The sequence below is a fragment of the Rana temporaria genome, chromosome 1 (assembly GCF_905171775.1).
Source record: "Rana temporaria chromosome 1, aRanTem1.1, whole genome shotgun sequence".
Lineage (NCBI taxonomy): Eukaryota > Metazoa > Chordata > Amphibia > Anura > Ranidae > Rana > Rana temporaria.
The window spans coordinates 461,728,500-461,755,430 of record NC_053489.1 but is presented as its reverse complement, the minus strand read 5'-3'; the positions used below and the strand labels follow the sequence as shown (position 1 = coordinate 461,755,430).

Below are 26,931 nucleotides of genomic sequence, written 5' to 3'. Positions count from 1 at the left end.
CAGGTTCCCCCACTGGTGCTCCTGGTCCCTCCCTCCTGCCTAGTGCCTCTATAGCAAGCATCTTTATATGGGGGCATCTAAGGAGGCTCACTACCGAGCTGCTTCTCTGTGTGTCCATTCACACACTGATCAGCCCTGAAGTTGTGGGAGCCAATGGCTACCGCTGCTGTCTCAGCCAATGAGAAGGGAGAGACCCGGAAGAGCCAAGGCTCTCGTGCACATTGCTGGATCGGGGTTGGGCTAAGGTAAGTTTTATGGGGGCTGGGGGAGAAGCTGCACACAGCTGCATACCTTCATGCATAAAATACATGACGATAAAAACCTTGGGCCTTTACAACCACTTTAATAAGCTTAATGTGGGAGAAACAGCTCTAGCACAAAAAGGGTTAAAGTATATCTAAAGGTAAAACTTTTATTTTTATTTTTTATTTTAAGTGGAAAAGGAATAGAACATCTGTTATATTTTTATTACCAGCTATTGCCCCATTAGGGAGACCCGCCTTTCAATTTGTCCTGTTTACTTTTATCACAGAGAGTAAAAGTAAATAAAAACTCACATTTTTGATTGTCACCAGAACAGGAATAGAGGGGATATCTTTTAATAGGGACAAAGTTCAGATGACCCTGGTGACGACCGGGAATTGCAAACAGAAAAAAACAGCTTTGACTTTAGTTCTACTTTAACTAATTTCCTATAACTCCCAGTTTCCTGGCCATGCCCAGGGAAGAGAAGTTCATTAGCTTCCATCAAAAGTTTAGATAGGTCACATGAGGCAGAGGTAGCTGGGCAAATGACCTGCAGTCAGGTGAGTAGCCCTTCTACTAGAACCAGTAGTTGGACAGTAGCCTAATAGCACACAGCTTCTCTGATAGACCCAGCTAATGTGGGATGTTCCTCCTTGATTGCTTCCAAGGTGCTTCAGTTCCAGCTTAGTGGCCCTTTGTCATTAACCCAGCCCCCCCCAGCTGTTCGTCTCTGTTATCAGACCTACCTGGACATTACAGTGAGGGACACTGTCTATGAGGATAATTGCAAGTGCAGGAACATGGGCGGTTTCAACCCTTTTTTCGGCCGCTAGCGGGGGTTAAAAGTGTCCCCCTAGTGACCCAAAAGCGCCGCTAAAACGAGTGGAGCTTTAGCGCTAATGAGGCGTGGCCCCAGTGTGAAAGGGGTCTTATAGAAACTAAGCTTTGCAGCCACCTTACCCTGCCACACAGACAATGTTGTAAAGAGTCCATGTTTGTGCAGCTTTCATAATCTGTTTTATACAGTTCTGTAATGAATGCATGCTCTTTGACATCCTGAACCCGTTTTGCATTGTTGCTTCTAATTTTGCACCTATTTAGTAAACTGTGAAGCCACGTACACACGATCGGTTTGTCCGATGAAAACAGACCAATAGACTGTTTTCATCGGACAAACCGATCGTGTGTGGGCCCCATCGGTTTGATTTCCATCGGTGAAAAAAAAATAGAACATTTAAATTTTTCCTATGGATAAAAAACCTACAGAAAAATCTGATTGTCTGTGTGGAACTGCATCAGAGAAAAATCCATGCATGCTCAGAATCAAGTCGACACATGCTCAGAAGCATTGAACTTCATTTTTCTCAGCACGTCGTAGTGTTTTATGTCACTGCGTTTTGGCACGGATGGATTTTTGACTGATGGTGTGTAGGCAAGACTGATGAAAGTCAGCTTCATCATATATCCAACGAAAAAATCCATCGGATTAGATTCCATCAGATATCCGATCGTGTGTACAGGGCTTAAGTTATAGTTAGTTCTGGTGTGATCATTCAGTTGATTATGTATTATGTTATATTTATACAGATAAGTAAATTAGCTGTTTTATATACCCAGTCACCAATAGCCAAATGCACAGCGTGCTTTGCATTCTCATACTCTGATTGCACTTGATGCTTGTTCCATTTTCCGCCTGCTAGAAGGCCTAGGCCTTTTACATAAAGCTGACATGTTACAGTAAAGCTCCATTACAAGTGTAACTTACCTAAAATGTTTTCATGTCTCATGAGCACGGTTTGATAAATTTCTGTTTCTCTAAACCAGCTGGCTTCCTCGGTGGTAAAGAACACTTTGACTGCGACCTTCTCTCCTCGCCACTTGCCCATCCATACTTCCCCATACCGCCCTTTGCCAATCTGTTTCACCATTTGAATCTGCTTCGCTATTGTCCTTTGCACCTACGAATGAGTCCAAAACAAACAAAATATTACTTGCAAAAGTAAATGACCACCCACTATTTAATATGACTAATCCAGAATAAATATCATGGAATTTAAAAAAATATATCACTGGAGATTTATTTTACTGCATGCACCATTTCTGTTTCCTCCCAAGAGTACCTGGAAATGTTACCATGGTGCTGTGCAGTCCGGCACTGTAAAATAAAATATGCTGTCATTTGGAGAACCACCGGCACAGGCTTTTAGCTAGGGAAATCTTGGTTCATTTACTGCCACCCACATGTATGGGCTTACTTTATCAGAAATTTTAATGTGGAAAATGATTTAATAATGTATTGCCATTGACACTGCCCTTTTTCTATTTTCATCTGCTTTGAGTTAGGGAAACTGTATGATTATTTTACAGGGAAAGTGTTAGAATTCATCTTTGTTCAACATGTGTGGCAGTATTCAAGCACTGTTAAAAACACCACAAGGTTCTAACTACAAAGTACTAACTGACCACATTACAGTAAATGGCTATGCTGTGTTCTTTGTAAGCTATGTTGTGTATCTTCAGTATGTAGTAGAGGGGATAGGCAAAACAAATGTTTCAAAGTGTCAGGCATTACATCCATAATAGCTGCATATGCAGACCATTAATATCACATATTGTATTTCCAGTAGACCTTTTTTTCTTGGAGCATGTCAATGGAAAGTTGCTAATCAAAGGTATGCAAATTCTGTATGCTAAACAAGGGTGCTGAAACAGTGGATAAGTATACTCAGCAAGCCCAATAGTAATATTATTGATTATAATACTGACACATAGATATGATCTTAGGATTGCTAAATTATCACAATATTTTGAGCTTTGGGGTCTATAGGCTAATATCTAAAGGGGTGGAGGAGTGTCGCCCACATACACAGGATCAGCCATAACTTTATAACCACTGAAATTGTTAAAGTGGAGGTTCACCCAAAAACTTAATTTTTAACATTAGATTGAGGCTCATTTTGTCAAGGGGAATCGGGTGTTTTTTTTTAAGATCGAAGCAGTACTTACCGTTTTAGAGATAGATCTTCTCCGCCGCTTCCGGGTATGGGCTGCGGGACTGGGCGTTCCTATTTGATTGACAGGCTTCCGACAGGCTTCCGACGGTCGCATACAACGCGTCACGATTTTCCGAAAGTAGCCGAACGTCGGTGCGCAGGTACCGTATAGAGCCCCACCGACGTTTGGCTTCTTTCGGCTACTCGTGACGTGATGTATGCGACCGTCGGAAGCCTGTCAATCAAATAGGAACGCCCAGTCCCAAAGACCATACCCGGAAGCGGCAGAGAAGATCTATCTCTAAAACGGTAAGTACTGCTTCGATTTAAAAAAAAACACCCAATTCCCCTTGACAAAATGAGCCTCAATCTAATGTTAAAAATAGTTTTTCGGGTGAACTCCCGCTTTAAGTGAATAGCACTGATTATCTCGTTACAATGAAGTCTGAAAGTTGATGGAATATATGAGGCAGAAAGTAAATATGTTGTCCCTAAAGTTGATGTGTTGGAAGCAGATATATGGGCATCGCAGCTTGTTGTGCATGGGGCTGCACAGCTGCAGCCTGGTTGGGGTGCCCATGCTGACCCATGTTCAAAAACCAAATGCACAATGAACTGGACCATGGAGCAATGGAAGAAGGGGTCTGGTTTAATGAATCACATTTTCTTTTACATCAAGTTGATGGTGGGGTGCGTGCATATCGCTTGCCTGGGGAAAAGATGGCACCAGGATCCAGTATGGGAAGAAGGCAAGCCAGCAGTGATGCTTTGGGTAATGTTCTGCTGGGAAACCTGCCATTCATGTGGATGCTACTACCTACCTTACCATTGTTGCTGAACAAGTACACTCCTTCATGAAAATTATATTGTCTGGTGGCAGTGACCTCCTTCAACAGAATAATGTGCACACTACAAAAATAGTTTAAGAACAGTGGGTCAGGGCTGCTTAGGCAGCAACAGGTGCTGTTTTGTCTGCAAAAGGGGGACCTACTCAATATTAGGTGGGTATTGGTAAAGTTATGGCTAATCAATTAATATCATACTGTTTAACATGCAATAAATTTAAAGTTATATAAGGCTAACCGGCATTACAGAGATCGACATTATCACTCCTACGAGCTCATTCATATTGTAATATGCACAGAGGTACATGCGAATCCGGCCCTCCAGGCCATTTTATGTGGCCCTCGCCCTCCTCTGGTCCTCCTCAAGACCCTTACTTTCTGCTTTTAAGCAATGCATCCAGCTTCTTTCCAGCAGCAGCTTATGGAAAGGGGGGTGCACTGTGATGTAAGGGAGAGAGGGGGACTCAACTTGTGATGGTGGGGTGGCTCTTAACATCTAATGTAAGGGGAGGGGATGCACTGGACATCTAATCTTACAGATACAACTGGCCCTTTTGAGGACAATCAAAATGGAGATGCGGCCCTCGATGAAATTGAGTTTGACACCCCTGCTCTACAGCAAATGACTTCAGCAACAGTGACTTCTATATCCCTCCCAGCGTACTGTATTTCCCTTAAAGGGTAAAGTCGCCCATAGATGAGACTTTTTTTGTTCAACCAGCGTGTTAAACAGAAACAACTGATTTGATTCACCTATCCACGTAAAGTCAATGTGGATGCGGGAATCCTCCCCACTGAGCTGATATATTCTGACATCGGGGAGGAGACTTCCCTACCATCAGAATACATTGATCAATGCTGCTGGCAATAGCCTGTGGCGCTGATCAAGCAGGGAAAATCCAACAGGGTGCTTGTACAACCTTTCTGCCCATATATTATTTGAAATTTGTCTGGTCTATGCTGAACTGTCCACATTTTGTTCCATGTATGACTGGCACAAAGTTTCCCCACCTTCTTGCCACTCCGCTTTTCCCCCCAGATGTAACCCACCCTCCCCATTTAAAGTGCTGCACTTACCTAGATCTCATGCTGAGGCTCACAGCATTGTTTTCTTCATTTGCATTCTGTTCGTGTATGTGCAGTTTTGCCCCATATGTTTCTATGATGGGGGTAAATGGATGCAAGTCTATCCATTTCCCCAGTCCATAAGAAATTTATAGGGCTGAACTGTGCAGAAATGCACTTATTTTCAAATATATCAGTAGATGTCATAATGGTTGCACTAGTGTTCTTCTATTCAGAGAAAAATGTGTTTTAAGCTGTTATTATCCTATATTATGTGAAGAAATCACATTACACAACCATTTTAAATATAATTCATGCATCAGTAATCAGTGCAATGCTATGTATTTTTTAATTACATTTGCATCCTAGATCAATCCTCTGCTGTTCATTCATTCAAAATAAGCACTAATCGATGGCACTGCTGCTGCATGTTAATAGGATTTTGAGGGCCAGACATACAATTGGAACAATTGCTGTTCTCATACTTTGTAACAGATGTGTACAAGACAGGTTTTGTCATTGGAGTATCGGATGCCAATATGGACTTTGATCACCATATAGCAATGCTCGCAACTATAGCTAAAATCCACTGTCACATAGAAGGTAATACAATTCTTAAGACTTTTTAAACTGACTTTACTCAAGTCTCAAAGGGGTTGATTTACTAAAACTGGAGAGTGCAAAATCTGGTGCAGCTCTGCATTGGAACCAATCAGCTTCCAGGTTTTTTTTTGTTCCAAAGCTTAATTGGACAAGCTGAAGTTCGAAGACGATTGGCTACCATTCACAGCTGCACCAGAGTTTGCACTCCTCAGGCCCCGTACACACGGTCGTTCCAAACCGATGAGAATGGTCCGATGGGCCATTCCCATCGGTTCACCGCTGAAGTTCGAAGACGATTGGCTACCATTCACAGCTGCACCAGAGTTTGCACTCCCTTAGTGTTGGTAAATAAACGTTGGAGTCCTTTAAGATGTTCTTTACACTTGCTATAAGTATTGACATATACAGTGATTTATCAAACAGCCCATAGGCATGGTCTTCAAACCCCCCAAATATTTAGGCTGACTACACTCTTGCGTGTACAAAGTAAGTAATGCATGTTTATGTTGGACACATGCATTCTCATGCATTTTGGGGTTGCTCCCATACATTTATATAAAGTGTGTTGTGTATTGTGGTGCTAGTGAGGGTCATATGTGTTGCTTGCTACTTTGATGTGCATTGGGGGAAAAAACACATAAACAAAAATTGACTAAACAATGTACACTATGAAAATAGAAATGATCTACTTCTTTCACAGATCAATATAGTACTGTATAAATAAAGTTATGTATAATTTAGCATATTAATTGTTCTGGTAATTTTGCTTTAATGAAACTGTTTCTGTGAAATTACACAAATATCTGAGTGTGAATTTAAATATGCTTTACCACTTTCTTACCAGAAGAGGGAGCCCCGAACCACTTCCTGAGCTTTGAGACTGTTCAATGAGATCTTTAAGGGATTCTCCTTGAGGAATATATGTTTCATCCTGTTCTAGTCCAATGCTGTAACGGGGTCTGGCTTCTTGTCTTTTATACCTGAGAGCAAAAAAAACATGTCTGTAAGTCTGCAGTGTTACTATATACAATTATGTTAGTTATGTTTCCATAAGACTAACAACTAAATTAATGGGCAACACACATCAGTCTTTCCAGGTGAATGGTATTTTGTGAAAGAGCCATTATAATGTGAATATGTTGTTTATCATCTGTACAATAAAGCTTTAATGCAAAACATTTTTCTCTAGAATTTCTAATAAAATCATTAAAGAGGACCTAAACTCAAAAGCTTAAGATTTGCTATGGGAAACATCTAGAAACTTTAATTGCAGTGCCCTGTAAATCTACATTTTGTCTTAAATCACTCCTGAAAATTAGCAGTGTATTCCCTGTGTCTTGCACATAATAGCTGTGTATCTGCTGCGTGAGATCATCTAAGGCGCCCTGCCTCAGATTCCTAGCCTCACAAGGGTTGGGAATGATGTTTGGAGATGCTACTACTGTGCAGTTCACAGTTCGTATTGGGGAGGAATTTGTATAAAGGATTTCCCTGCTTCTGGATCATTTAGTCTGTTGTTATGTGCTTTTTGCACCTGCCCTGATGCTTCTTAAATTTTCCCCACCAATTAAAGCGTTTGTTACCCCAACACTTCAAATTATTGATATGAGCCTGCTGTACCATGTACTTGTATGAGAACGTATCCTGTTCTCTTTGTATTGCTTCCTTTATGTGAAATCCCTAATGTTTCTGCCAGTCCCCTTGCTTTCCTATTGAAAACTGACCACACTAAACAGGAGAGCACCACATTATCAGTTATCTAGCTATGCTGGGAACTCATTGTGCTCTCCTCCAATGATCAGACTTGTTCTGACATGCCCCCTCTGCACAGCCATTCACTGGGAAGCTCAGTGCACTGCTGCTGCTCCTCCCTCACTTCTTATGCAGCTGAAAACAGAGGGAAGGTGATCACTTATATTAAAGGAAAAAAAGGGTATTTATAATGTTTTTATTTTATATCTATACACAAATGTTTTTCCTTTAATTTCTATTTTAAACTGGATGGGTCGTTTTACAAGGTGATCGTTTACAATCACTTTTATAAATAACCCGTCAATATCATTGACATGAGAATGCAAAGCCCTGCCTCTACCAAGATGGCCACCTCTAGACAAAGGCATAGTGCAGGACAAAAAATGGTCAATTAGTAATCTGGAAAAGGTCAGCTGCAGGGAGCCTACAGGCATAACTAGTGACTAGTCTTTTGCCCTCTTTTTTTTCGGGCACCACTTCCACAGTTCAAGACCTCTTCATCCCAACTTTGGGAACCTTCACACTGATATGATGCAACAAATGAGGTCAATGCTAACACACACTTTCAGTGGATAATTAAAAAAAACAGAGTACATTTAAAATGTCTGGGTGCCCCTTTAAAGCAAAGTTCCACCTAAAAATGTAACTTCCGCTTAACCCACTCCTCGCCCCCTTACATGCCATATTTGGCATGTCATTTTTTTGGGGGGGTGGGGGCTTCAGGAGAAGGGGACTTCCTGTCCCACTTCCTCCTTTCGCCGAGGGGCTGGTATGGCGATTAGCTTAATTGCCTTATTGCAGCCCCTCCCTGTAGGCGAGCGCCTGTCCAATCGGACGGCGCCGCGCAGCTCGCGCATGCGCAGTGACGCTCGCGCATGCGCAGTGGGTGCCCGGCCGTGAAGCCGAAAGCTGTCACTGCCAGGTGCCCACACTAGAAATGAAGACGCTGGCCGGCGAGGGGGGGGGCGAGAAGCGGAGCCCCGGCCGGCACGTCGCTGGAGCCGTGGAGCAGGTAAGTGTCTGTTTATTAAAAGCCAGCAGCTACACTTTTTGTAGCTGCTGACTTTTAATAAACTTAAAAAAAGTCTGGAACACCCCTTTAATGCTTGGTCAGTGTTGCTATACAGTGGAACCTCTGATTACGAGCATAATCCGTTCCAGGAGAATGCTCGTAATCCAAAGTACTCACATATCAAAGCGAGTTTCCCCATTGAAGTCAATGGAAATGAAAATAATTAGTTCCGCATTGACTTTAATGGCATGCAATACTGCGGAACAGAAACAGACGAAAAGGCCCGAGGACAGCTCGGCTGACCTCGGCAAACCTCAGAAAGGCTTGGGAATTGAGCAGTTCCGAATTAGGATTTAAAAAAAAGTGCCTGTATTGCAAAACGCTTGTTAATTGCGGACAGCTCGGCTGACCTCGGCAAACCTCAGAAAGGCTTGGGAATTGAGCAGTTCCGAATTAGGATTTAAAAAAAAAGTGCCTGTATTGCAAAACGCTTGTTAATTGCGTTACTCGCAATCCGAGGTTCCACTGTACATATAAGTGAACTATTAATGAGAATCCACTATGATGCCACTTTACAGTCTGTCTCCAATTGGAACATCAGAAAATTAGTAAGCTGTCCTGCTGTTATTGCCTAATACATTTTGCTTCAAACTATTCAATTAAAACCAGCAGCATCTGCACTGCTGACTGCTTACCACTACTAGTAATGCCAGTTATATGCCACAACATATGTTTTATGGTCTGAACTATAATGAGAGGCTTGGATGGCCAGCAGTGTTAAAGAAGAGCCCTACTCTTTATGGACTGCTTCACCTTCATCCACTTATGCATATTTTTACAGGATACCTTGCATGATTTCCGTCAATGCACATTAAAGGTACAGCACCTAGGATGCTGCACACATTAAAACATGAGTACAGCAATCCCATACAATGATGTGAACATACATTTCTATTACAAGCTTAACTTTGAATATACTTTTTTTTTTTTTTGCTAAACAAATGAAAAAATAACAAAAATTTGGGAAAAGTTTTTCCATGTTTCTGTTATTACATTTTGTAAATAAAAAAATAAAAGTATGTTTTCTCCTTCACTGACAGGCACTGATGAGGCTGCACTGATTGGCACTGATGAGGCGGCACTGATGGGCACTGATAAGAAGACACTAATATGCAGCGCTGATGGGCACTGATAGGTGGCACTGATATGCAGCACTGATAGGTGGCACTGAATAGCGGAATGTCGATAACCAACATTTACTAGTAAAGCTGTGCTCAGCTGTGATTGGATACAGCTGATCACATGGTAAAGTGTCCACGTCATAGGCTCTTTACCGTGATAGGAGATGCAGTGTGTCGGAGCGACACACCTCACTAACGATTGCCGCACTGCTGGCCCCCCGGGTCTGTGGCGTATCATCCATATGTGCACAACAGGCCCCGGGGGAAGGAGGGCCCATTGTGCCCTGACACACACAGCACACATGGAGGAAATAATAGTAAGTCTATAATATGCCCCTGTGCCTCATAACTTCATTAGAGGGGTCCAAAAAGAAGTGGCAACCATGGCACTATTTTTTCATTTTTGGCTGCTCAGGCACACGTGGCGACTGCTGTCGCTTTTCCTGACAGAGACATTCTAGCTCAGGCCACAAGCAGCCTGGTATAGTGAAAAAGTTAGAACAGCGAAAGCTAGCTTGCCTGGGAGTCAGGCTGTATCTGCTCTATTGTCTGTCCCGTCATCCTGTCACCACTGTCTTCCTAGTCCTTTCCTCCCTCCTCTGCCTGTCCAATTTCGATACTCCATCTCCCATTTGCGTCTGCCCAACCTCACCCACACTTCAGCCCCCTGCATGCAATGCACACACTGCGCTCAGCCGACCTGTGGTAAACCAGCCGGGGGAGGTATAATTGGTGAGTGACCCCCTCTCTCCCCCGCCTCTTTTTGCACTGCCCCTTCTTTTTCCCTCCCTTTCTCGTTTCTTTACCCTTTCCCTCTCCCCCCTGTGCAGACTGGGGCGGGAGGGGAACTGTGCAGACTGGGGGGAATTATGCAGACTCGGGGGGATTGTGAAAACTAAGGGGAAATTGTGAAAACTGGGGGGGGGGGAATTGTGCTACACGTGCTGCATTAACTCTCAAGTTCCCAAACACAACCCAGGTCTTTTACAATCATAGTTATATCCCAGCCCAATAAAAACCATGTCCACTCTTTACCACAGTGAACTAAGCACATCCTTTTTTTTTTTTTAATCAGCTAATGGGGCCTAAACTATGATCTTGCACACAGGCCCACTGATTTCATAAAACACCCCTGCTGACTCTGGAGGGTGCGACATCTGGTGCAGCTGTGCATGGAAGCCTATCAGCTTCTAACAGCTTGTTCAATAATGGTTTGAAAACAAAAACTGGAAGCTAATCGCACTCTCCAATTTTAGTTAATCCCATATTGTCCACAGATACAGGTTTCCTGATCTGGTGGTAGTTGCAATTATCAATTCCTTTTTTATCAGCACCATAAAAGAGTTCAATGTCTTCAACCTGATATCTGATTAATCGAATCATATACAAAATAGCACTGGATTCTTTCTGATTCACATAATATTGTTTTTACCTGAAGTAGCAAAATATTAGGATCACGACCAGAATGATGCTGCACACAGTCACTGAGATGAAAAGAGCCATGTAATGGATACTGCCGTCAACAAAATCTGTGGAGGAGAGCAAAAGATTATAAAGGTTAAACATACACTCAGCATCTACTGGGCCCATATGAACCATGGATGCAATATGTTAATAATACCCTGGCATACATACAAGTGCATCTTACAAGCATAATAAGAAAGGAAGCCTCTTCTATCTAAAAAAACAAAACAAATATGCTCGAGTATAAGCCGACCCGAATATAAGCTGAGGCACCTAATTTTACCACAAAAAACTGGGAAAACGTATTGACTCGAGTATAAGCCTAGGGTTTCCATCTGCATGCCTCACTGTGCCTCACTTTGCCTCACCGTGTCCATGCCTCACTGTGCCCATGCCTCACTGTGTCCATGACTAGACTGACGTTTAACTACTTAAGGACCCCCTACCGACTATATACGTCGGCAGAATGGCACGGTGGGTTGCGCGGGCGCACGTGACCGGGTCTAAAGCTCTGTGACCACGCCCGCGAGACCCATGGACCTGATCGCTGCCGGTGTCCCGCGATTGGGTCACAGGAGCTGAAGAACGGGGAGAGGTGTAAACACACCTTCCCAGTTCTTCACTGTGGCAGTGACACTGATCGTCTGTTCCCTGATATAGGGAATGACGATCAGTGACATCACGCCTACAGCCACACCCCCTACAGTAAGAATCACTACCTTAGGACACATAATCCCTTAGCACCACGTAGTGGTTAACCACTTCACTGCCATTGTCATTTTCACAGTAATCAGTGCATTTATATAGCACTTTTCGCTGTGAAAATGACAATGGTCCCAAAAATTTGGCAAAAGTGTCCGATGTGTCTGCCATAATGTCGCAGTCAAGAAAAAAATCGCTGATCGCTGCCATTACTAGTACAAAAAAAATATTAATAAAAATGCCATAAAACTATCCCCTATTTTGTAAACGCTATAACTTTTGCGCAAACCAATTAATAAACGCTTATTGCGATTTGTTTTACCAAAAATTTGTAGAAGAAAAAAAGCAAAATATTAGTAAAAATATTGATTTTTTTTTCAAAATTGTCGCTCTATTTTTGTTTATTGCGCAAAAACTAAAAGCCACAGAGGTGATCAAATATCACCAAAAGAAAGCTCTATTTGTGGGAAAAAAAGGACGCCAATTTTGTTTGGGAGCCACATCGCATGACCGCGCAATTGTCAGTTAAAACAACGCAGTGCCGAATCGCAAAAACTGGCCAGGTCCTTTACCTGCATAATGGTCTGGGTCTTAAGTGGTTAACATGGGAGTCTATGGAAGGGTTGCTCGGCTTTGAAAAATCGGTGCTCCCCAGCCGTAGGTCCCCCAGTCAACAAACTTTGCACACATGAAGAGGAAGAGTGAGACTACATGTGTGCCTATGGCCGACCAGTACCGGGTCCCCAAAATTAGGGAGATCAAGCGCAAAAAGGTGATTCGAGTATAAGCTGAGGGGGGCATTTTCAGCACAAAAAAATGTGCTGAAAAACTCGGCTTATACTCGAGTATATACGGTAGATCTTGTGTTTACAACAGAGGTGAGGATGAGACATAAACAGCATAAGAACTAGTCTCCCCTAGCACTGTGTGCATTTTAGCAATTACTGATTAATTTGCCCCTTTTTTACCAAATACAACGGTGTACATGAAAATACGTCCAAAAAGTTATGCTTTCTTAATGTGAAGCTTAAAAAAATACAATAACAAGTTTTAGAGAACAAAAACTGATAGTGCTACATTTCACTGCTCCCTTCTGTTTCAAATTGCCTGGAAGTCAGAAGTACATAATTGGGTATCTGCAACTCTAATCACAAACTCAAGTAACCTGCACATAAGTAAAAAGATTATAAACTCATTAAGAGAGCTAATGATATCTGCAAGATATTCCCAAGTCAGAAATTTACTTGCTCAGTTTGAATAGTAGTGTTCTCTTTTTTTGGCACTGCGCTCTGCAATCATAAGTTGGACTCCAAGAAATCCCTCAGGATCTTCTCCACCCATATGGCTAATGTCAGAGTAGTATTGCTCCCATGTCTGTATCTGCTGAGTTCTTTAGTGCTTAGAAAATGCATATTCCCCTCAAGATGGGATAGACTAGAGAGATGCATTTCAGGACAAAGTATTTTAGTTTTTAGTGCTTCATGCCATATTTATTTATTTATTACAGGTACTTACATAGCGCTGTCAATTTATGCAGGGCTTTACATATATACAGTATAAGGCCTCGTACACACGATCAGTCCATCCGATGAGAACGGTCTGATGGACCATTGTCATAGGTTAACCGATGAAGCTGACTAATGGTCCGTCACGCCTACACACCATCAGTTAAAAAACGATTGTGTCAGAACGCGGTGATGTAACACACAACGACGTGCTGAAAAAAACGAAGTTCAATGCTTCCAAGCATGCGTCGACTTGATTCTGAGCATGCACGGGTTTTTAACCGATGCTTTTGCATACTAACGATCGGTTTTGACCTATCGGTTAGGCGTCCATCGGTTCAATTTTAAAGCAAGTTCACATTTTTTTGACCAAAGGTTAAATAACCTATGGGGCCCACACACGATCGGTTTGGACTGATGAAAACAGTCCTTTAGACCGTTGTCCTCTGGCGATCCTATCGTGTGTACGAGGCCTTAGTCTGAGGCCCCGTACACACGACAGAGTTTCTCGGCAGAATTCACCGAGAAACTCGATCAAAACCCGGATTCTGCCGAGAAACTCTGTCGTCTGTACAGTTTTGACTCGATGGAGCCGCCGAGGAGCTCGACGAGAAAATAGAGAACATGTTCTCTATTTTCTCGTTGTTCTATGGGAGAAGGCGGCCCGCCGAGCTCCTCGGCGGCTTCATCCCAGAACTCGACGAGGAACTCGACGTGCTTGGCACGTCGAGTTCCTCGGCCGTGTGTACGGGGCCTTAGTCCCTGCCCTCAATGAGCTTACAATATAAGATCTCTTACAATATAAGATCTCATGCTTATAACACAACATATGTATTATGCCAATACTTGGGGTAAAAAGTTAGCCTTAGTAAGAATGTTAAGGGTTAACTCATAGACAAAGAGTCAGGGACTAATCGTTAAATTCGTAATAAATCCACCATTAAAAAAGAAGATATCTCTTAAAATACATTTACTAGCTTGACTAATTCTCTTAATTTGCATCTACTCCACTTTTAAACATGTGAGGCTGAACCCAAGCCACAGCTGTTTATACGGTATACATTCTTAGTTTAAAAGGTACCTCTTGTCAGACGTGTTGAATGTTCACATCATTATTGTTTACTGTATAATTTATACATTTTTGTATGCTGGATATTTTACAGCTGAAGCTCTCATAAAATGAAGTAATTGTGTTCTTTATCTGCCCCTCTTCTCCTCTTGTCTATTCACAAAACACCTTAAAGTCTGTGAACCATTCACAGCATTCAGGGCGTTATGTGAAAAGTGGTTCCAAATACAGTATCACACAAAAGTGAGTACACCCCTCACATTTTTGTAAATATTTTATTATATCTTTTCATGTGACAACACTGAAGAAATGACACTTTGCTACAATGTAAAGTGCTGCGTGTACAGCTTGTATAATGGTGTAAATTTGTTGTCCCCTCAAAATAACTCAACACACCATTAATGTCTAAACCGCTGGCAACAAAAGTGTATACACCCTTAAGGGAAAATGTTCAAATTGGGCCCAAAGTGTCAAGATTTTGTGTGGCCACCATTATTTTCCAGCACTGCCTTAACCCTCTTGGGCATGGAGTTCGCCAGCGCTTCACAGGTTGCTACTGGAGTCCTCTTCCACTCCTCCATGATGACATCACGGAGCTGGTGGATGTTAGAGATCTTGCGCTCCTCCACCTTCCATTTGAGGATGCCCCACAGATTTTAGGTCTGGAGACATGCTTGGTAAGTCCATCACCTTTACCCTCAGCATCTTTAGCAAGCAAGTGGTTGTCTTGGAGGTGTGTTTGGGGTCATTGTCCAAAGGGAGGAGATCATGCTGTGCTTCAGTATGTCACAGTACATGTTGGCATTCTTGGTTCCCTCAATGAACTGTAGCTTCCCACTCATGCAGCCTCAGACCATGACACTCCCACCACCATGCTTGTTGACTGTAAGACACACTTGCCTTTGCACTCCTCTCCTGGATGCCGCCACACACGCTTGACACCATCTGAACCAAATAAAGTTATCTTGGTCTCATCCGTTCCAGTAATCCATGTCCTTAGTCTGCTTGTCTGCAGCAAACTGTTTGCAGGCTTTCTTGTGCATCATCTTTAGAAGAGTCTTCCTTCTGGGACAACAGCCATGCAGACCAATTTGATGCAGTGTGCAGCGTATGGTCTGAGCACTGACAGGCTGACCCCCCCCCCCACCCCTTCAACCTCTGCAGCAATGTTGGCAGCACTCATACGTCTATTTCCCAAAGACAACCTCTGGAAATGATGCTGGGGATGTGCACTCAACTTTTTTGGTAGAACATGGCAAGGCCTGTTCTCACTGGAATCTGTCCTGTTAAACTGCTGTATGGTCTTGGCCACCATGCAGCAGCTCAGTTTCAGGCTCTTGTTATCTTCTCATAGCCTAGGCCAACTTTATGTAGAGCAACAATTCTTTTTTTCAGATCCTCAGAGAGTTCTTTGCCTTGAGGTGCCATGTTGAACTTCCAGTGACTAGTATGAGAGAGTGAGAGCGATAACACCAAATTTAACACACCTGCTCCCCATTCACACTTGAGACATTATAACATGAACGAGTCACATGACACCAGGGAGGGAAACTGACTAACTGGGCCCAATTTGGACATTTTCACCTAGGGGTTTACTCATTTTTGTTGCCAGCGGTTTAGACATTAATGGCTGTGTTTTGAGTTATTTTGTGGGGACAGCAAATTTACACTGTTAGACAAGCTATACACTCACTACTTTACATTGTAGCAACGTGTCATTTCTTCAGTGTTGTCACATGAAAAGATATAATAAAATATTTACAAAAATGTGAGGGGTGTACTCACTTTTGTGAGATACTGTATATCTGTAGTCCCTTGGGAAGAGGGTAAGCACATTGAGAGGGCTACGATGGGGCGCCATAGGGAAAGCGATAGTGAACGTAACCACACTATAAATGACATTGATTCTGAGATAAATAGCAGATAAAGCCAACAAAAAGGAATGAGCAATACATTTTTAAGTAGTACATTTATTTATATATATTTTTACATCAGACTAAACAATGGGACAACTTAATAGACAACAGGGACAGAGGGATTTGGTTTTAACACAGGGACAGTCCAAAATTATTCATAAAAATTCTGCCGCGTGGTCTTTGTTTTATAAAGAGATTAGCAAGATCAACAACTTCTTTCATCATCATATTCTGATGCAGAACACAGGAAAATGAGAAGTTCAGCTTTATCGACTCATCCTGCAAGGGCGCTATTATATTACAGATTTATGAGAGTAATGAGGCAAGGGTCTCCTTGGGGACCTCTTAGTTTACGCTTTTTTTTTTTTTTTTTTTTAAAGACTCGCATTCTTTTGCTTTTTTTTTTTTTTAAACTCTTGCATGTGCTTACTTTAACCTCTGGGAAGAAACTGAAGAAGCGTATACAAAACCTGCACTAGGCATTGCCATGACAAGCATATTTTACGGCTTTTGCCTTTTAATTGCTATCATGTAGGTATGTGAAGCATATCAAAAGGCCTTTTGAAAAGAGACAGTGACAAGATGCCTATCAGGAAAACACTCAGGCTCATCAGTCATTTCTCGCTTTAGCTGCAGCTCTCTACCTGTGCTCTAGCTGTAAGTGTGTGAGAGATGAAACGGAGAACCCACTGGGGAGGATGACTTTCTTTTGGAGGAAAAAAAGAGCAAAACACCAAACTGAAAGCTTCATTTCATGGTTTATTAACAGATTTTTTTTTCTTAATGGCACCCACTTTGCTGTGAAGTGTGTGGTTTGTAACAGTTTAGGATGTCACTTTGAATCAGGAAGATAGAGATTGCAGACAACCTAAACAAAATAGCTTCTTCACAGGACAAGAGCAATTTAGAATTCCAGCAATTAATTATGTATATGTCTTACAATCACTAGTTGAGCTGCTGATAAATACATAATGCATAAGTCAATATGTGATATATGCACAAACATAAAAGATCTAAAATTAAAGAGACCACGTCACCAGACCATTTGTTTCAACTACAATCTTCCTATTAGATTATATGTGCATATAACCTATTTTAGACCGTAAAAGATCTCAACTCAATTGACCCTGTCACCAAACTGATTATTTCAACTACAGTTTTCCTGTTAGATTATACTGTATGTACATACAAGCAATTTTAGGCATTTTATTTACCTGTACAAGCCTTCCTTGTGTAGACATCCAAATGCCCGGAGACTGCTGCTAGGTTTTGTCATCTTGGATATTATCTAAGCAACCCCAGCAGACTCAGAGCTGTCTCTAAAGTTACACTCTAAAGCAGGGGTCCAAACTTTCCAAACAAAGTAAAAAATGCTCCATCATTGCTTTTAGTGGGAGGAATAGTACCCCATTGTTGGTATCAGTGAGACTAAATAGTGCTTCAAGGGCCAGAACAGGGCAGGCAAAGGGTCACATCTGGACCCCAGGCCAAAGTTTGGAGACCCTAGATCTAAAGTATTTCCCTTCCCTTCCTTTCTCCCAGCAGCTGCATAAAAGGTAATGTAGGGAGAAGAGAGGAGGGGCGGGGGAAATGTTGGGACAGCACAGGCAGTAATTAAACAGGGGGCCTTTATGTACATAGAGGAAGGGAAGTTGAATTTGCTAGCAAGTCTAGAGGTACATTACAGGTGAATACATTTTTTTTTATGGAAAGGAAAAAACTAAGGCCGCGTACACACGGTCGGACAAAACCGATGACAATGGACTGAGGTTCAGTTTCATCGGTCCAAATTGACGGTGTGTATAGCCCATCGGTCTGTTGTCCTTCGGTCCAAAATGTTAAAACATGCTTCAAAATCGAACCGATGGACCGCTGCCCCATCGGTCCAAACTGATGGTTAGTACAGAAAGCATTGGTTCTAAACCCGCGCATGCTCAGAATCAAGTTGACGCATGCTTGGAAGCATTGAACTTCGTTTTATTCAGCACGTCGTGTGTTTGACGTCACGGCATTCTGACCCGATCGGTTTTTGGAACGATGGTGTGTACGCACATCAGACCATCAGGCCACTTCAGCGGTGAAACGATGGAAATGACCCGCCGGACCATTCTCATCGGTTTGGAACGGCGTTGTGTACGCGGCCTAAGTGGTGAGCATTTCATATATTTAAATTGTTTGTATTTTAACTGCAAATTTTTAAGTGTTTAAAGGGTCTCTTTAAATAAGAAATTATACTGTATGTAAAGTAAAACACATACTGACGTGTTAATGCCTATATATACTGTATATGTTCGTTATGTACTGTATCATTTGAAAGGGTAATTAATGAAAATGAAGCTGCAGCAGTTCTCTAAAGGTAGTCATACATGGTCCTATTTTCTCTCATTCAGCCTGTTTGCTTAATAACAGTAAAATCAGTTGATTTCTCCATCCAGCATCTATAGGGGAATCTGGGAATCTGCACTGGCAGGTATTATATTCAGGCAGCCGCCTAACCAATGGTTGCCTGAATAGTGGTACCACCAAACAATGACTACATCTGATTGGTCAATACCTTTGCACCTGACTTTTGTTGAGTTGGGTGGCATTTGCCAAGTCACCCACAGCCTAAGTATCATTATAGTAAAGCTACACCAAACACTGTTAATGCTCGTGGAGGATAACTTCACCAACAAGATTTCAGTGGAATTACCCAACCCTTAAAGGAGAAGTAGAGTCAAAGCTGTTTTGGCCCTAATTTTCCTAAAGGTCCCTGGAGTGTACTTTGTTCTGCACTCCTGTGACCCAGATTTAGCTTACAGCTGTCTAAAGTCTGCTGTCGGCTGACATCACTCAGCTGGTCCAGACTCTGGAGAGATCTAATGTCTAATGTCAGGATCCACCTAGATGCCTGACTTGCAGCTGGCTCAGCCTCTCACCACATCACTGAGAGCCTGAGTCAACTGCTTCCGCCCCCTTCACGGCTTATTTCTCATTGAAGACCACGAACTGAGTGACCTCGTACATTTTCGTCAAGGAAACTGTTGAGAAACTCGACGAGCCAAAAAGAGAGCATGTTCTCTATTTCCTTGACAGGAATGGAGAAAATTGGCTTGTTGAGTTTCTCGACGGCTTCACAAAGAACTCGACGAGCAAAACGATGTGTTTCGCCCGTCGAGTTCCTCAGTCGTGTGTACGAGGCTTTAGAGGTGGCAGAGGACAGATGCAGTATCAGATCGATGCTGCATCCACCTACAGTAGGTGAGTATGTGGGTTTGTGATATACCTGCTAAAAACTCAACTTCATCCCAACCTTTTTGTTTGTTTTGAATAGAGTAAGGAAGCCTCTGTAAAATTTTAAATGCTGTCTGTGTTCACATATATATTTTGTATTTTTTTCTGTTCATACGAACACAGACATTGCATGTGACTCACATGTGATCAGCACTGCAGGGCCGATTGCATGCAATGTCTGTGCAATACGAGTTCAGCCTTACAATTGTATGGCTGAACTCGCATTGAATATGCACAATAAAGGTGCAGGGACTTTTTTCCCCTCATACTGAAACCGGATCGCATGGGTGTTCTCACCCATGCGATCTGCTTCTTGTGCGAGTTCACAATTTGCACTGCAATCTGTGAACCGATCTGGGGGTGTCATTAATTGCGCTCGTTCCTGCATCACACAAGTGCTATGCTATGCTGAACGTAGCCAGGAGGTAGAGAGAAATATTCATTCTGAAGACATAGGCATCGATAAACTCTTCCTCACTCACTATATGGCACTCATCAAATTGACAAAAAAAGAAACCTCCAAAATGTGTACACCCACAGAAAAAAATAAAATAAATCAAAGCTGTACTTCAAGCCCTTCCGTGTCATCCCTGCATCTCCCTCCGCTTGGGTTTGGAGATCTCCTATTGACATCTTTGAGTCCCACGGGCAGGTTAAGAAATGTATTAAGAACTAATTTATCGTGTTCATACGTTACTGAATTTAGATATTGATATTGTTTTACCATTTTTTCTGTTCACCAGTTATTAAAACACTGACAAGCACAGCTGAATGATATTACCTTCAGTGAATATTTAAGAGCAGATTATGAATCGTAGAATCCAATATTAAGACCAATGAGTCTGCATATCCTTCTGTGTATAAAATATTTCTGCTCAACATTCATTCTGCAGACTATTTTTGTGTCCATTTAGATCTAGTCAACCTAAGAGCCAGACATCATGGCACCATGCTGCCTCTTATGAGGAACTTTTATCACTGCCCCTCCCATATATATTACAAGAATTAATTTTTGTAAGGACTTCCAGTAACATTTGTTATGGTAATTATATACTTTACAGAACTGTCTTGTTAGAATATAATATAGTTCAATGCAGTGGCGGCTGGTGCTCAACATTTTTGGGGGGGGCGCAAACGAAAAAAAATAAAAAAAAAAGCGGGATTACTGTGCCCATTAAATGCAGCCACTGGGCCCATCAAATGCAGCCACTGTGCCATCAATTGTCACCACTGTGCCATGCCATCAAACACAGCCACTGTGCCATGCCATCAAACGCAGCCACTGTGCCATCAATTGTCACCACTGTGCCATGCCATCAAACGCAGCCACTGTGCCATCAATTGTCACCACTGTGCCATGCCATCAAACACAGCCACTGTGCCATGCCAACAAACACAGCCACTGTGTCATCAATTGTCACCACTGTGCCATGCCATCAAACGCAGCCACTGTGCCATCAATTGTCACCACTGTGCCATGCCATCAAATGCAGCCACTGTGCCATGCCATTAAACACAGCCACTGTGCCATCAATTGTCACCACTGTGCCATGCCATCAAACTCAGCCACTGTGCCATCAATTGTCACCACTGTGCCATGCCATCAAATGCAGTCACTGTGCCATGCCATCAAACGCAGCCACTGTTCCATCAATTGTCACCACTGTGCCATGCCATCAAACGCAGCCACTGTGCCATGCCATCAAACGCAGCCACTGTGCCATCAATTGTCACCACTGTGCCATGCCATCAAACGCAGCCACTGTGCAATCAATTGTCACCACTGTGCCATGCCATCAAATGCAGCCACTGTGCCATGCCATGAAACACAGCCACTTTGCCATCAATTGTCACCACTGTGCCATGCCATCAAACGCAGCCTTTGTGCCATCAATTGTCACCACTGTGCCATGCCATCAAACGCAGCCACTGTGCCATGCCATCAAACGCAGCCACTGTGCCAATCAATTGTCACCACTGTGCCCTTTAATTGTCGCCACTGTGCCAATTGATGCCACTGTGCCCTTTAATTGTCACCACTGTGCCCATTGTCGCCACTGTGCCCAGTGATGCCACTGTGTCCATTGTCGTTATTGTGCCCATTGATGCCACTGTGCCCATTGATGCCACTGTGCCCATTGTCGCCACTGTGCCCATTGATGCCACTGTGCCCATTGTCGCCACTGTGCCCATTGTTGCCACTGTGCCCATTGTCACCACTGTGCCCATTGTCGCCGCTGTGCCCTGTAAAATGCCCCTCCCCCGCCCAGCACTTACCTTTCTGGGGGTCAGCCATCCTCCTTCCACATCCCTCGATGTCTTCTCCCGCCCTCATTGACGCTTCAGCCAATCAGGTTACCGGTAACCAGAACCGGTGAACCTGATTGGCTGAGACGCCTAAGGAACGCACCCCCCATACGTCCCTTAGATACGTTTCCGGAAGCTGGCTCTGATAGGCACTTTCACACAGCCAACCAGCTGCCGTTATTCAGGTGGCCGGCGCTCACCATCCGGCCATCTGAATAGTCGGCGGCAGTGGCAACAATAACATAGATTCATGCAATGCGTGAATCTATGTTATTGTAATCAGTGGCGGTGCGAGAGCCAGAGGGGGCAGCGCTCCGGCGCCCTCTATAGACGGTTCAATGTGATGTGCTGCAGCAAAAATCTGAGAAGTTATGTCTCTAAGGGCCCTTTCACACTGGTGCGTTTTTTCCCTCATTTTTGCCGCGTTTTTGCGGTAAAAATAGCGCTAATAAAACGCCCATAAAACGCTCCCCATGCCCCCTCCATTGAAATGAATTAAAAACCGCTGTAAAAACGTGGTAAAAACGCGGCAAAAACAGAGCGTTAAAATCGCGGTAAAACACCGCGATTTTACCGCAATTTTACCACGTTTTACCGCGTTTTTAATTCATTTCAATGGAGAGGGGCATGGGGAGCGTTTTAATAGCACTATTTTTACCGCGAAAACGCGGCAAAAACGCGGCAAAAACGCACCAGTGTGAAAGGGCCCTAACTGTTACTTCCATAAGTACACATTGCAAGGTGCACTGTAAACAACGCAGCTGTTGTACTCTCACCACTTTCATTCATTTTAAAGTGGTTGTAAAGTCTCAAGGTTTTTCTCCTTAATGCATATGCATTAAGGTGAAAAAAACATTCTGTGCTTCAGCAGCCCCCCCCCCCAGACCCCCCTTTTTCTTACCTAAGTCCATCTAATCCAGCAATGTGCACAAGCACAGCGGGTCCAGCCACTGTCACTCTCCTCATTGGACAGATTGATAGCAGCAGTAGCCAATGTCTTCATTTAAATCTAGTGACATGGGAGCAGGGATGGGGCCGAGTCCCACTGTTTGTGTCAGTGGACGCAGTAATGGGACTCGGGAGCAAGCCTGAACGAAGGGGAGAAGCCAGGAGCGCTGACGGGGAACCACAGAAGAAGAGGATCAGGGCTGCTCTGTGCAAAAGCCTTTCACATAGCAGGTAAGTATAAAAAGTTTGTTATTTTTATTTAAAACAAACTGAACCTTTACAATCCCTTTAACTCTGTGTAACGTCTTAATTGTGTCATTGAGCTTCCACAAACCATTTTCTCTTTATTCTCAACAGCCTAAAATAACTCTGATTATGTAAAACTGTTGAGGGCGATATAGTGCATGGGCAAACCACAGGTTTTGCTTCAAGATATGGAAAGCACTTTTTTGAAACAGCTTTTATGCGTTCAGACTAGCAGAATACGATTGTCTATAAAAAGCATGATTTACTATTGTTAAAGCAAATCCTTTTTCCTTTTTTTTTAACAATTCAAACAGTAAGAAAAGTTAAGGATTAAATATATGTTTCAAAAATCAAAATGTATTAACAGCATAATAACAACATATTTTTTAACCAAATAACAATAGTATATCGCAAAAAAAGAATTGCAAAATTGTCTATTGACACAAAAGCTAAAATACTAATGTTATTTATTTAAAAATTATTACTAGACATTTTTGCATTCTTTGTGTTTTGTAAACAGTTTATAGATAGGGACTATATTCATTGGAGAGCAATATTCTTTCTATACTGACTATTTACATCACATTTGTTACTTACCCTTTAGAAGCTTAAGACATGAATTACCTCTGTGTGTCTTTCTTTGTTCACATCTTCCAAGAACTGCATTCCCATTTGTTTTTAATATAACCTTGCAGTAAAGGTTAATTGTGTCTGACCTGCATTCAAGACAAAACTCTAACCCTGGCTTCCTCTAAATGTTGCCCTTAGTCATAAGCCACTGTCCAGGGAAAACCTTTTCAGATGTTCAACACAACAAAAGCCACTTATAGTACGAGAAACTTCATCTTAGTAATATGAGTTGTTTTTTGGGGGGGATTTATGATAATGCTCACTTTTGCGGTTTTGCAGAAACATAAAATCATCCATGTTGCTACATTGAGTTCTGTTCTGATTATAGCAACAAACCCAACACCATATATTAGATGAGACAAATATGCCTTGATAGTTAAAAAAAAACATTTACAGAGATTCCAGCGTGCTGTACTTTGTAGATCAGTTTATAAATCATAATATAAAATAATATACTCTAACATCTAGGGCTTTTTAACTATTTTTTAAGTGTATGTAAAACCCAAACTATGGTTTTTGCCAATGGATAAAATGTGGAAGGGTTAAAATCTCTGTCTATTTTGTTTTGTTGTTTCTGTTGTCAATGGGGAGAATCACCCACACTGATTCTGGTGACTGTTGTCTCCAGTACAGTGGGTGAGTGTAAGTATTCCAATGGGTAAATCTAATCTGGTTAAATTGCCACTAAAGGCATTATTTTTAATTTTTACAGTAAGAGAGAATTATAATACTCATTTTTTTTGTTGTCATCTATGTTCCATCGAGGAGATTTCCCTTCACTTCCCGTCTTATAGCCAAAACATAAAGTGAGAGTAAATCCCTCTATCACCAAGGTCACCAGAACAAGTGTCCCTATTGGAAGATTTTCGCTCTATCACTGTTTTGATGTCCACCCAAGAACATGATTTTCTTTCACTTTTACATTCACTGATAATAGTAAACAGGACAAATGGGGAGGGTTAGTCTCCCTAAAGAGGGGGGGGGGGCACAGACAGCACTAAGTACTTGTAGTTTGCACTTGTAGTGCAAAGTGGATTTGCCTTTAGTAAATAACCCCCAATGCATCTAAAAATGTGAGAGGCTGTTGATGTCAGACTTCAAGTACCTAAATGCCAATTACTAGTAGCTTAAATTATATATGATGTTATAACAACATCAGTGCTTTATGAAACTTAGGTTGAAGAAATTTGTTTTCTTAAACTGATTAATTTTTTCTAAAGATGTTTTGAAAGATATTAGTATTACAATAAAGGTCTAAGCATACAGTGTCTTTTGCTACAGCAAAGCTTGGTTCTAAATGCATTGGCACTAAAAGTACAAGTCAATAAGAATTCAATAAAAACAATGAAAAAACATTTAGAAAGGAGTTTATTCAGCATTTATTCAGCATTTTCTGTGATATCACCAGCACTTTTTGGCTGGCCCGTGCTTTGATCTACCACCAGAAAAGCTTGAAAAATGCCAGTTAAAGCTATATTGTCATTAACAAGGTTTAAAGCTAAACTACAGCCAGGCAAAAAAAAATACTATTTTGAGCTTCCCTCCCCCACACAGAGAATTGTGAAACAGCTTTTTTAGTCTAGGGAAGGTTTCAAGAAGAGGAAAACTTACCTTATTCCACAGCCAGCTCTCTTATCTGGTTTGTAGACAGGCCTTCAAAATCCTCATGTACCTAGAGGGCCACTAATTCCCCATTGTAAGCTAGGATGTCAGAGAAGGTGCAAGCACAAAATTGTCAAACAGAAGTGGCTTTGTGGGACTGGTCATAAGGTGGGGATAGACGCCTGAGGGAGTGAGGAATAATGTAAGCATTCCTCATTTTTAAACTTACCCTGGACTAAAGGAGCAATTAAGCCTTACAGGGTGGTGGTGGAACCCCAAGGAACTTTTTATTAGGAGAAAAGCTGAATACCTTACTCAATGCATAAAGCTAATCAATATAAGTATTGACAAAACATGCATGAGGACACCTTCATTATTTTTGTGACTTTGACTGTTTACTTTTTCATATCTATTTTTAAGCTTAATGTTAGTAATTATATAATGGAATATACTGTATGTTTAATTTGGTTTAACTCATTGTGTGTAAAAGCGGATAGTAAGACAGCCCTGCAGTACAAAAAGCAGGTAGAAAGATAACCATGCATCATAAGCGGAGTGGACACGGACCTGTGGACCTGTCATCCGTCTGCTCCCCTGGCGGAGTGCGCCTTTGTGAAAGAGCACTAAAGCCTCGTACACAGGACCGAGTTACTCGTCGGGTGAAACACATTGTTTTCCTCGTCGAGTTCCTTGTTAGGCTTGTCAAGGAACTCGACAAGCTTGCTTTGCGTACACACTGTCAAGACAAAATCTCCTCGTTCTCAAACGCAGTGACATACAACACATACAACGGCAGGAGAAGTTCGATTCCACTGGCTAAACTCTTGGGGCTGGTTTTGCTAATCTCATGTGTTTGCGTGTTATGTAAAAGTTTGTTAAGAGACGATTTGCACTTTTCAGTCTGTTACAGCTTGAAAAATGTGTTATCTCCATTACAAATGCTACTTTTACTCCCGTCTCATACTTTATTCTGAGCAAGCGCGGGTTTCTTAGCATACAGACATCCGAGTTTCTCGTCGAAAACCAGTCCGTCGAGGTTCTCGACGAGCCAAATCAGACTCCCGTCGAGGAAATAGGGAACTTGCTCTCTTTTTGGCTCGTCAAGTTTCTCGACAGTTTCCTCGACGAAAATGTACACACGACCGTTTTCCTCGGCAAAAAAATATCTCCCAGCAAGTTTCTTGATGGATTCTGCCGAGGAAACCGGCCGTGTGTACGAGGCCTAAGCCTTTATCCTAGGCACTTGCTTAGTTCTTATTCAAGCAATACAAGATAGAAAGCTTTAAAAGGCTTTTATAATACATCTTTGAAAATATGTGCAGTGACCTATGCAGAGCTTTTTTTCTCAGAAAATAGGTGCAGGAACTCAACCACGACTCGTTCAGATTTCACAAACAGTAGGAGGGTCTTAAAGGGGTATTAAATACCAGAATTGCATTACATACAGAGTGCAGAGTTCAGGGGGTTACATAGCTGTCACTTGTAAACACAGAAACCAGACCTCTGTGTTTTCAAGTGATTGTGTTGAGCAGGCGCCAAAGGGTCTGAGCCAGAGGTGGTGGAACTGAGTTC

The 26,931-nt window shown here is 42.2% G+C and overlaps 1 protein-coding gene across 7 annotated transcripts in view; it reads right to left on the bottom strand.

Annotated features, from left to right (window-relative positions):
* Nucleotides 1-26,931, bottom strand: part of BMPR1B (bone morphogenetic protein receptor type 1B) — a 638,082-nt gene that overhangs the window by 42,703 nt on the left and 568,448 nt on the right. For all 7 annotated transcript variants that reach the window (XM_040328038.1, XM_040327997.1, XM_040327989.1 and 4 more), the window contains 3 exons: nucleotides 11,130-11,226; nucleotides 6,594-6,732; nucleotides 2,012-2,204 (listed from right to left, as the gene is read on the bottom strand). In XM_040328038.1, the coding sequence (XP_040183972.1) occupies nucleotides 2,012-2,204; nucleotides 6,594-6,732; nucleotides 11,130-11,226 (429 nt within the window). The remainder of the gene's footprint in view (nucleotides 1-2,011; nucleotides 2,205-6,593; nucleotides 6,733-11,129; nucleotides 11,227-26,931) is intronic.